We start from the raw sequence: 12,324 nt of genomic DNA, 5'->3' as shown, positions 1-12,324 counted from the left end.
TTTTGTGAAGCTGCTTTCACACAGCCTCTCCGCTGTTTTATAAACGAATGGCATATAAGGTCTTCCTTTTTCGTTGTTTCGCCAACGGAAGCAGCCTTTTTATTTAATCCACGGGTTGTCCGCTGTTTTTTTGTTCGTTTATTATGATTGTTATAGTTCTGTTTTGTATACCACGTTGTCACTTCGGCACTCCGGTTGTAATATGACCAAGCTGTGCAAGCACACTCTTGAGAATGCAATGTATAGTTGTACAGGAGAAAAGCAATCTTGCCTCAAATCAATGGCAACCTTTTGTAGGTCTATGAACTTAATTTAAACTTTAGGTTTACATGGTGTTTTGTTTCCGACGTGCTGCGTTCAGTCAGTTGACGTGAGCCGCTGTCTTGTGTGATGTTGCGATGTCCACGGCTTTATTTAATGTTAGCTAAGACCCGGCACTTAAAAGTTTCTCGCTACAGCAATTTTTAATCCATTACAAAGTCATCCAAAGTCTCGTTTATACCTCGTGTCTTCTCATTAAACTTGTATCTCGCGAATATGGTATTGCAAACGGCAGCGGGAGCGTTTCTCGTTAAACTTGTATCTCGCGAATATGGTATTGCAAACGGCAGCGGTAGCGTTTCTATAAACTTAATTTAAACTTACGTTTTACACCATGCTTTGTTTCCGCAGTATCGAAGTGATCACTCATGCTGCATTCAGTCAGTTCACGTGAGCCGCTCTCTTGTGCCTTCTCAATTGTGTAATGAATGTTTTCTTCAGCGCTCTTTGGGGCTCTTCCTTGTTTTCAGTTCACGTGATTATGTAGGAGGCGTGATGACGCGATACGCAGCTCCGCCTCCTCCATTACAGTATATGGACAAAAAAGAGGTTCCAGTTATGACCATTATGCGTAGAATTTCGAAATGAAACCTGCCTAACTTTTGTAAGTAAGCTGTAAGGAATGAGCCTGCCAAATTTCAGCCTTCCACCTACACGGGAAGTTGGAGAATTAGTGATGAGTGAGTATATATGACAGCAACACTCATAACAATGACAACACAATTACATTGACAATCATGTTACGTTATTTTTAAAATGTTGACTTTTCTTTTTCATAACCTCTTTAACACACTACTTCTCTGCTGCGAAGCGCGGGTATTTTGCTAGTATATATATATATATATATATATATATATATACACACATACACATATATTATATATATATATATATATATACACATATATATGTATACAAATATATATATATATATATATATATATACATACATATACACACATACATGCAGTTTCAATAACATAGAAATCAATATAAACAACATTAACATCATTATCATATGAGAATATGAAGTAATATATAAGAAGCACATTTCATATAAATATAAATTATTAAATAGTAAAATCTTCTTCTGTAATTTGCTACCGTGGCTATTTGTTTGTCTGTCCAGGATTTTAAATCACCTGTAGCTCGCAAACCATTTCACCTATTGACTTGAAATCTGGTACACATATAGTACGTCACGTCTACTATCCACTTTATGGGTGATGATTGTATTACTCTTTTTATCTTTATTTTATTTTATTGTAGAATCAACTCCTATCTGCGCACACCAGGGCGGCCGTGGGCGGATGCGTATGGTGTATTCACTCCATGTTATCGTGCATTGCGCTGTCACTGGTATTTTGATAAAAGAATTTGAACAACATATAAGAAGCGTATAAATTATTAAACAGTAAAACATTAACATTTAAGAAGTAAAGTTACATTAAGTACTACTGCAGTGCCTTCGGGTATACCTCATTTTTTGTTTGCCCATTACATGCTTAATTGTATACATTTTTTGGTGTACCCACCCGAGAACACGCGACATATAACCGAGCGTGGGAGAAGCATGGATTTTAAACATGCGTTGAGTTCATCTGCTGGTCTCCCTCGTGGAATAACTGGTAATGTTTGACTAAAATCTACAGCGAGTAAAACGACATTACCTCCGATTTTTTTTTTTACGATCTCTGAGATCTTGCTTTTTTCGGTTCAAGGCTTCATAAGCTCTTTTATGTTCTATGGTGTACTTATCCCAAACCATCATCTTTGAATGTTGCAAGACTTTCGCCTTGTATGTAGATCGGGGTAATTACATTCATTGCATTCCTAGTCTGAATCACAATCTGATTGTATGGGTGGTTACCTGGCACTGTAGGGTTGCCACCCGTCCTTTAAAATACGGAATCGTCCCGTATTTGAGAATGAAATTGCGCGTCCCGTTTTGAATCAATACGGGACGGGATTTGTCCCGTATTTTTTTTTATCATTTTTTTTAAAGCAGCGTCTCATGCAAATCATCCCACACGCATTTTATGAAGATGCCTCCTTTCCTACTTTTGATTGGGTAATACTTGATGTCATCGTTAGTTTGATTGGTCTTTTTAACTGTCCAGTGAGGAGGGCAGGTCTTTTAAGTAGAGTCTGCAAAGTGTTGGCACTGGGATGTGGCCCGCGCTGCAGTATGCGTCCCTTATTTTTTTGTATTAAAAGTGGTAACCCTACCTGGCAGGTAACACTTATGTTTGGTCATGAAGTCGTCTAAAATCCGCCACGTGCCCTCTTTTAATTGCGAGAAGCAGATATATATAGCCAAATTCTCGCGCTTCGTTGCGGCGAAGTACTGCTTTTAATTTTTTAAGAAGAAAAGAAAACCTTTTTAAACGGATCGAAAATATACCAATAACAATTTGTTAAGGATCTGTTTTTTTGTGATCCTCGCTTTTCACAGCTGTCGCGCTACGGCGTGTGTTTCGTTTATTTGACAGTATGTAGATTGTGGTAATTACATTCATGGCATTCGTTTTCTGAATCACAATCTGACTGTATGGGTGGTTACCTGCCAGGTTACGCTTGTGGTTGGTCAGGAAGTCGCCTTACATCCGCCACGTGCCCTCTTTCTGTTCCCAGAAGCTGATCATAGAATGGTTTTAATAGTTTACTTTCAAATAATGCAAAGAGTATGCGACACGTGTTTCTCCCTAATTCTGGGCTCATCAGGCATACACACTCACTGCATCCCCTCTCGGGAATCGAATCTCTATCGTCAGCGCCAGAGTTGAAGCCCCTAACGTTGCGGTCAGCAAGTCGGCTAACATCCGCCATGTGCTGTCTTTCAGTTGCGAGAAGCAGATCATAGAATGGTTGAAACTGTTGCCCCTAACGTTGCGCTACGGCGTGTGGTTCGTTTATACCTCGTGTCTTCTCATTAAACTTTTATCTCATGAATATGTTATTGCAATCCGCAGTGGGAGCGTTTCAATAAACTTAATTTAAACTTACGTTTTACACCGTGCTTTGTTTCCCTTATGAAGATGCTTGTATGCTTCACTCGCTCGCTTCTTATTGTTTTGCTCCCTTCTCAATTGTTTAATGAATTTTTTGTTCTTCGCTGTTTGCGGCTCTTCCTTCATTTCTCCCTACTGCGTTCTTTTACCTCGTGAATATGTTATTGCAATCCGCAACGGGAGCGTTTCAATAAACTTAATTTAAACTTACGTTTTACACCGTGCTTTGTTTCCCTTATGAAGATGCTTGTATGCTTCACTCGCTCGCTTCTTATTGTTTCGCTCCCTTCTCAATTGTTTAATGAATTTTTGTTCTTCGCTGTTTGCGGCTCTTCCTTCATTTCTCCTTACTGCGTTCACAGTCATTTCACGTAATTACGTTTGAGGCGTGATGACGTGACACTCAACTCCACCTCCCACGGCCATCGAGCTGCCGTCCATTACAATATATTGTCAAAAAAGGGGTTCCAGTTATGACCATTACGCGTTGAATTTCGAAATGAAACCTGCCTAACTTTTGTAAGTAAGCTGTAAGGAATCTGCCTGCCAAATTTTAGCCTTCCACCTACACAGGAAGTTGGACAATTAGTGATGAGTGAGTGAGTCAGTCAGTCAGTCAGTCAGTGAGTCAGTGAGGGCTTTGCCTTTTATTAATTAGTATAGATTCACAGCCTTTGCTCAATACTTTGTCGATGTACCTTTGGCAGCAATTCCAGCCTCAAGTCTTTTCGAATATGATGCCACAAGCTTGGCACACCTATCCATGGCCAGTTTCGCCCATTCCTCTTTGCAGCACCTCTCAAGCTCCATCAGGTTGGATGGGAAGCGTCGGTGCACAGCCATTTTAAGATCTCTCCAGAGATGTTCAATCGGATTCAAGTCTGGGCTCTGGCTGGGCCACTCAAGGACATTCACAGAGTTGTCCTGAAGCCACTCCTTTGATATCTTGGCTGTGTGCTTAGGGTCGTTGTCCTGCTGAAAGATGAACCGTCGTCCCAGTCTGAGGTCAAGAGCGCTCTGCAGCAGGTTTTCATCCAGGATGTCTCTGTACATTGCTGCAGTCATCTTTCCCTTTATCCTGACTAGTCTCCCAGTTCCTGCCACTGAAAAACATCTCCACAGCATGATGCTGCCACCACCATGCTTCACTGTAGGGATGGTATTGGCCTGGTGATGAGCAGTGCCTGGTTTCCTCTAAATGTGACGCCTGGCATTCACACCAAAGAGTTCAATCTTTGTCTCATCAGACCAGAGAATTTTCTTTCTCATGGTCTGAGAGTCCTTCAAGTGCCTTTTGGCAAACTCCAGGCGGGCTGCCATGTGCCTTTTACTAAGGAGTGGCTTCCGTCTGGCCACTCTACCATACAGGCCTGATTGGTGGATTGCTGCAGAGATGGTTGTCCTTTTGGAAGGTTCTCCTCTCACCACAGAGGACCTCTGGAGTTCTGACAGAGTGACCATCGGGTTCTTGGTCACCTCCCTGACTAAAGCCCTTCTCCCCCGATCGCTCAGTTTAGATGGCTGGCCAGCTCTAGGAAGAGTCCTGGTGGTTTCGAACTTCTTCCACTTACAGATGATGGAGGCCACTGTGCTCATTGGGACCTTCAAAGCAGCAGAAATTTTTCTGTAACCTTCCCCAGATTTGTGCCTCAAGACAATCCTGTCTTGGAGGTCTACAGACGATTCCTTTGACTTCATGCTTGGTTTGTGCTCTGATATGAACTGTCAACTAACTGTGGGACCTTCTATAGAGAGGTGTGTGCCTTTCCAAATCATGTGCAGTCAACTGAATTTACCACAGGTGGACTCCAATGAAGCTGCAGAAACATCTCAAGGATGATCAGGGGAAACAGGATGCACCTGAGCTCAATTTTGAGCTTCATGGCAAAGGCTGTGAATACTTATGGACATGTGCTTTCTCAGTTTTTTTATTTTTAATAAATTTGCAAAAATCTCAAGTAAACTTTTTTCACGTTGCCATTATGGGGTGTTGTCTGTAGAATTCTGAGGAAAAAAATGAATTTAATCCATTTTGGAATAAGGCTGTAACATAACAAAATGTGGAAAAAGTGATGCACTGTGAATACTTTCCGGATGACTGTAAATCACTAGTAGTTAGATAATGAATCCTTTGTACTGCAATTGAGTTGAGTTACACATAAATCAGTAATATGTGACTGGCAGGTGAGACATCATTCCATTGCTTTTGCTCTGCAGCGACCAACAATGAGGTTGTGGAAAAGCTGGAGGGACTGCTGCTGCTGTGGACAAAGCAAATCGAACAAGTTCTGACTGAGAGTGAGCAGATGAGGAAAGAAGCAGATGACATTGGTCCTGCAGCCGAGCTTGAGCACTGGAAGAAAAGGATGGTGACTTTTAACAGGTGTGTGGTGGAGTGAGTCTAGGGTCTATGGGTGCATCAGAGCAGGTGCAGGGGTCTTAATAAAATAGTGCAGCTCAGACCTTGTGAGTGTAGGTGTGCGGAAGGAAAGCCATGTGGCCTCAGAGAGCTTTATGGGAGATTTGGCTAATTGCTTATTACGTGCACAAGCACAGTTAGTTCAGCCATCCCTCCATGGATCTTTTGGTGCACCTGCCCTCACAGGGTATAAATAAGGCCTAAGCAAGTGAGAACAGAGGATGGAGACATGAAAAACAAGGGAAGAGAAAAGCAAAAAGTATGGGAGGGCAGGATTGGGTGGTTAGACCAGTTCCATAGAGAGGAGATGAAGTAAGAGGAGAGCGAGAGGAATGGCACTCTGGGGAAGATTAATCCTGCTGTGCAGTTGGGAGCACGAGTGGTTGAGGGCTCAGTGGGATCCTGCTGGACCTATGGAGGTCACAAGACAAGGAAACTGGACTCAGATGGTCTCATGTGGGTTACTGATGGAGGTGGCTGGGACTCGAGTTGGAAGGTTGACTGAATTCATTGAAGTGTATCCGTGATGGTGACTAGGGGAGACAACAGAGTGAAGTACTGGAGATTTATTGAGGATAGTTGATTCTGACTATGGTTTTATTTCCTGGTTTTGAACTATTTAATGAATTTATTAACTTAATAACTTATTTATTGGTATTATGTTCTGAACCTCATTCTTTTATGGATTAATTTATTGAGGACTTTGTTGAACTGCACCAAACTTTGGACACTGATTGTTTGTTTGTAATTATAAGCACTATGCACTTTTCCCCATAACTTTATTGTTTGTGTCCTCATTGTCCTAGTCCATATTGGTTACGACTGGTATAAAGGACAAAAAGATGTTGATTGACCGAGTAAGTTCAGCTGCCAGGTGCACACCAAGGACTGTGGTGCTCTTGACTAATTCCATCACAGAGCCCTCAATGCACAGTGTGGTGTGGACAGCATGGGCCTTCCTGAAGTCAACAATCATCTCCTTAATCTCATCCACATTAAGAGACAGATTTTTGCTCTTCCTCCAGTCCACCAATCATTGTATCTCCATTCTGGGAGATAACTCATCCCCATTGCTGTTTATATGTGTATAAGTTGGGGCTCTTTGAGTCTCAAGTTTAAGAGGCAATTTCAAGTATGGAGAAGGAGAAAGAAGGAGAACGTTTTGCTGTTGTAAAATGGATAATTGTCCTGTCTGACATGTTTTGGAGCCACCTTGGCTGCTTTCTGAAGGATCACATAATCCAAATTTAACAGCAAAGCAGCTATAAATTGTGGTACAAGGTCCTACACACAGACATGTCTAAAGCAAGAAATATTAGGCAATTATTTTAAAGGTTCAATGTAATTATACCAAGGTATAATAAGCTCAAGTTGGATGGCTGGGTGAAAAAGTCAGAGAGGCAAGATTGCTTTGGTCTGGACATGTGCAGAGGAGAGATGCTGGATATAATGGGAGAAGGGTGTTAAGGATAGAGCTGCCAGGAAAGAGGAGAAGAAGAAGGTCTAAGAGGAGGTTTATGGATGTGGTGAGAGAGGACATGAAGGTGGTGGGGGTGACAGAGCAAGATGACGAGGACAGGAAGATATGGAAAAGATGATCTGCTGTGGCATCCCCTAATGGGAGAAGCCAAAAGAAGAAGAAAAATGTAATTATACCAAGGTAGAAGAAATATATACAGAAGATAGAGATGTACATAAAATAAATAAACTGACCGGTTTTTGCTTGCCAACAAGTAATCACCAATACTGCATTAAAGCACAGAGAATATATGCGGCTAACACCATTAAGCATACCTAAACGGAAATTTCATAAAACTTAAATAAAACACTGAAGATCCTGTGATCGGAAGATGAGATTCAGTCAGGAAGTCAAAAAAGTCAACACCAGAAAGACTCATCACAATTCCTAAAAGCAAAACGTGATACAAAAATTGAATTCAAAAAATCAAACAAACAAAAATAAAATGGCAGTTGAACCAACCCCAAAAATCTTAACAACAATAAAATTACACAAAATAATTTAAAGCTGAGTTCAGCATCGAAATAAGTAAGTAGTGTAAGAGAACAGACAGACCACAATAAAGAGTCGTGGCACCACCCTGGTGACCCTGAATTACTAAAGTGATATAATCACAAAAGAAACACGGAATAATTGTAGAAACGTCTTTCCAGATGCGAGTTCCCAATTGAACTGTCTCAAGATAGTGGATCTTCTGGTCTTAAGTCCTTTTGGCAGAAGAGGTGGGTCCAGGTACAGACACCAGAAGTTTTTTTCCTCTAGAGAGGATGTTCGTTTTAATTGCGGTGTCTTAAATAACCCAAAACTATATAGATATAATTTGCCAGTCTCCTCACTCACTCACATCCATCTGAAGCCGAATGCACAACCACCTTCTGCGCAGCTGCCCGAAAAACCTTATGAGACCGACATCGCTTTAGGCGGTGGATTTACGGCCGCAAAAATTCAAAGAGAAAGGCAACTTCGACCAACATCGTGGCAGGCGGCGGATTTACGGACGCGAAAATTCAAAGAGAAAGGCGACTTCGACCAACATCGCAGCAGGGTCTGTCCAAAGCCGAATGCGCAGTCGCCTTCTGCGCATGTCCGAAGCTGAACGCGCAGTCGCCTTCTGTGCAGCTGCCCGAAAAACCTTAAGAGAGACCAACATCGTGGCAGGCGGCGGATTTACGGCCGCGAAAATTCAAAGAGAAAGGCGACTTCGACCAACATCGCGGCAGGGTCCGTCCGAAGCTGAATGCGCAGTCGCCTTCTGCGCAGCTGCCCGAAAAACCTTATGAGACCAACATCGCGGCAGGCGGCGGATTTACGGCCGCGAAAATTCTAAGAGAAAGGCGACTTCGATTAAAGCTCTAGAGGCCTGAAAGGCAATTTCGACTACAGCTCCAGGCCTATTTACGCATTCATTCAATACACCTATATCAGGTTTGTGGTGCTTATACTTATTACTTACTATTCCACTCGTGCCCATTTCATCTTACGTTGTCGAAACGGGCTCTTTGTCTAGTATAGATATAATATTAAAAGGCGATACCCATCCCTCAGTGATACGGCGGTAAGAAATCACATAGGAGAAAATAACAGCTTTGTTTAATATCGGCTTACACTGCATATGAGACGAGGGAGGCAAACAGCAAAACTCAGTCCAAGAGCGGGGGCGTGATGTGTAGAGTATGCCATCTTCGTCGCTGTGTTGGCCGCTGTCCAAGTCTTTTATACTGTTTTCTCCACGTGCAGGCCCCCACGTAGGCAAATAGTCCAATTCCAAGCAAGGAAAGAAGATCCTATGTCTTGCTGACTCTAACAGATGAAAAATAGTATACATCTGTTGTCAGGCTGACTGCACGTTCCCCATCTTGTCTTTGTCTATCTTGTCCAATGCTTGGCCTAGCAATTCTAAATGCTGAGCCCCTTTGTACTAAATCTGGCTCAGCTGTGCATGTAAAAAGAAAAGAAAAACAGATTTAAAATGTCTGCACAGAGCACAGTGGCATTAAACGTATATTCTGATTACAGAAGTGACACCAGAGGTGTTACAGCTGTTAATCTTCCAGTTTGCAGAGGGTGGAAAAGAAGAGGCATTAGGACATAGCGCCAATCCCTGCAGTGATGGGCTGTTGCAATAACCAGAGCCCTGCAGCGGTCCCCTATGTGCAAGTGCATGACACTAGGGGTAAAATAAAACGGAAATGATGGAGAAAAACATTCAAAAATTATTCAGAAATGTCCAATTATAACAATATGTTTCGTTCAAACCAGCTAATGACAAACTATTTAGAAAAGAATTCCAGACAGCTTGCCTCCTTAGGAGCACGTTAGCAAAACTTCCTCCGCGGTATTGGGTGAGGCCTAATCGAGAGTGGCAGTTCAGCGCAACACAAAAGGCTCTTGTTTATCTCCTGTTTTGTTTGCTTTTCTTTATAATTTAAACTCTACGAACTGTCCACCTTAAACTAAGAGGAAGAGTCAGACATGACAGCATTCATAGTTACAACCCAGCAAGGAATTACCGCGGTTCAGGATTCCAATCAGGCCCGAAATGAACAAATCACGATAGCAGAGACATTGATAGAGGGGCAGTGTGGACAATTAACAACAGGGTAATTATTTTAAAAAACACATAAACCTTTGCTTTCTTTTCTTAATCCATTCTACAAATCTACCTGGTTAATGCTGGGTTCTTTGGCTAGTCTTATATACAGGATAAAACTGCAAATTAAACCATCTTGTGATTTTGAATTATGCAGAATTTATTTCTTATTACTTTAATAGTTAATAACGTTAAATTATTACTCTATATTGCTTTATTATGGCCATTTTGCTTTGCCAACTACAACTCTGCTAGACTCAGATGACTGGAAGTATACAGCACTTGACGCCAGCTATTTAAAGTGTAAAGGTCAGAATGAAAACTTCCTGGTTGTCTAAATTTGTGGATAAAAAACTTTTAACACGGTGAGTTCATTTTGATTATTGATTTTCTGGTTAGTGCTGTGATTCTGTAGGCCTTAATTTTTGGATCCCCGTTTAGGCTTGACAACAGATCAGTTTTCATTTTGATTGATGAACATTTCACAGATTTTTAAAATTTCATCTCCCAATCTTTTTTCATGAAAATATGTCTCATCGGTTTTGTGTGGCAAAACATTTTAAAAGAAGCTATCCATCCATCCATTTCCCAACCCGCTGAATCCGAACACAGGGTCACGGGGGTCTGCTGGAGGCAATCCCAGCCAACACAGGGCACAAGGCAGGAACCAATCCCGGGCAGGCTGCCAACCTACCGCAGGACACACACCAAGCACACACTAGGGCCAATTTAGAATCGCCAATCCACCTAACCTGCATGTCTTTGGACTGTGGGAGGAAACCCACGCAGACATGGGGAGAACATGCAAACTCCATGCAGGGAGGACCCGGGAAGCGAACCTAGGTCCCCAGGTCTCCCAACTGTGAGGCAGCAGCGTTACCCACTGTGCCACTGTGCCACCCAAAAGAAGCTACTAATAATGAATTATTATTTTTTTTTATGAATGTATTCATTTTTCAGTCTTCTAGATGAAATCAAGAGTGTGATTGTGAAGAAAGTCCTTGGAGTTTTGCAAATTGCCAAATCACGAACTTTGAAGCATTGGAAACATTTGGTGAGTCTACTTTACCAGCAGATAACATACTAGGTGCTCATGACGGTTAAACCAAAATAACATGTCTTTAAATCCAAAAATTACCAAGAATGGAAGCAAACAGAGGCAAGAGTTGGGCACCAGGGTGTCTCTCAAACGTCCAAGTCAAACTAGTTGCTCTTGGTTAGAAGACGGAATGTACGTGTTAGTTAAGTCATTCAAGAGAGAGACAGTACAGCTGAGAAGATTTTTCAAATCATTTTGGATCATAACGCCACAGTGACACCAATAACAACACTGTATGGGTTTCATCTCAAATTACTGTATGTATCTGTGTACAGGAACTGGTCAAGTTGTGTGACTTAAGTTACTTTGTTGGAGATCAGGTTCTATGCTAACATGGTCAGTGTCCCATATTCTTCTTCTTCTTGTTCTTCTTACTATACTACAAATTTAACAGCGGGTCAGGTCACTTGAAGAAAATCTCAGATGATTCTGCTCTTATAGGGTGTGTTGATATGGGGGGATGAGACAGAGGAAAGGAGTCAGGGGGAGAACTTTGAGAATTGTCTGCAACTTAACATCAATAACACCAAAGAAGTGCTTATTGACTTTCACCACACCAAAGAGCCTCTGTGTCCAATCACTAATCAGGGAGTTGATGACAGGTTCTACTGCTCTCAGAACACTGATTAACTGTATAAGAAAGGGCAGAGCAGACTATATTTGTTTCTTAACTGCATTCCTTTAATGTGTAAAGTGACATCCTTCACTTCTTCTGCAACTCTTTGATGGCCAGTTTGGAGTGCTGGGCTGGGATTATGACTTCAAGGGAGGCCCACCGAGACAACAAGCTCATTAAAAGGGCAGGCTCGCTTATGGGATGCACTCTGGACCCCCTGGATGTGACCTTAGTCTCCCCTGTATGATTAGACAGACAGACAGACAGATAGATAGATAGATAGATAGATAGATAGATAGATAGATAGATAGATAGATACTTTATTAATCCCAATGGGAAATTCACAATCATGATCAGATCAGCCTCAAGTTTGTACCTCTAATCAGAGAAGGATTTAAAGTCCTTTTACTCCAGATCCCTCCAACTAGACTTCAATAGTATTCTTTCACTCACAACTTTTACATTTCGCTAACTTATGTTTGTAATTCCCTGTTTTCAGGATGTCTGCATAACAAGTGCTGCCAATGAAGCGAGGGACAACGTCAAGTTTCTGTATACATTGGATGGATTCTTTTCAACTATTGGCCGGTGCACACCTGTAAGTTTAATTCAATTCAATTAATTCAATTCAATTCATTTTTGAATAGCATATACTGAGTTAAGACTCAGGGTACTATAATAAGTTTACAGGTAAAATACTACAAAATGTTGTGATGGACGGCCGGCAGCTCAACCCGGCCGACACACCC

General features: G+C 41.7%; 1 protein-coding gene across 1 annotated transcript in view; it reads left to right on the top strand.

Moving 5' to 3' along the window:
- Nucleotides 1-12,324, top strand: part of LOC114641854 (dynein axonemal heavy chain 5-like) — a 329,984-nt gene that overhangs the window by 37,771 nt on the left and 279,889 nt on the right. The window contains exons 7-9 of the mRNA XM_051928805.1: nt 5,550-5,715; nt 10,821-10,914; nt 12,075-12,173. Of these exons, the coding sequence (XP_051784765.1) occupies nt 5,550-5,715; nt 10,821-10,914; nt 12,075-12,173 (359 nt within the window). The remainder of the gene's footprint in view (nt 1-5,549; nt 5,716-10,820; nt 10,915-12,074; nt 12,174-12,324) is intronic.

Source organism: Erpetoichthys calabaricus, chromosome 6 (genome assembly GCF_900747795.2).
Source record: "Erpetoichthys calabaricus chromosome 6, fErpCal1.3, whole genome shotgun sequence".
Classification (NCBI taxonomy): domain Eukaryota; kingdom Metazoa; phylum Chordata; class Cladistia; order Polypteriformes; family Polypteridae; genus Erpetoichthys; species Erpetoichthys calabaricus.
The sequence above is the reverse complement of the archived record's forward strand: the minus strand, read 5'-3'. Positions and strand labels throughout refer to the sequence as shown.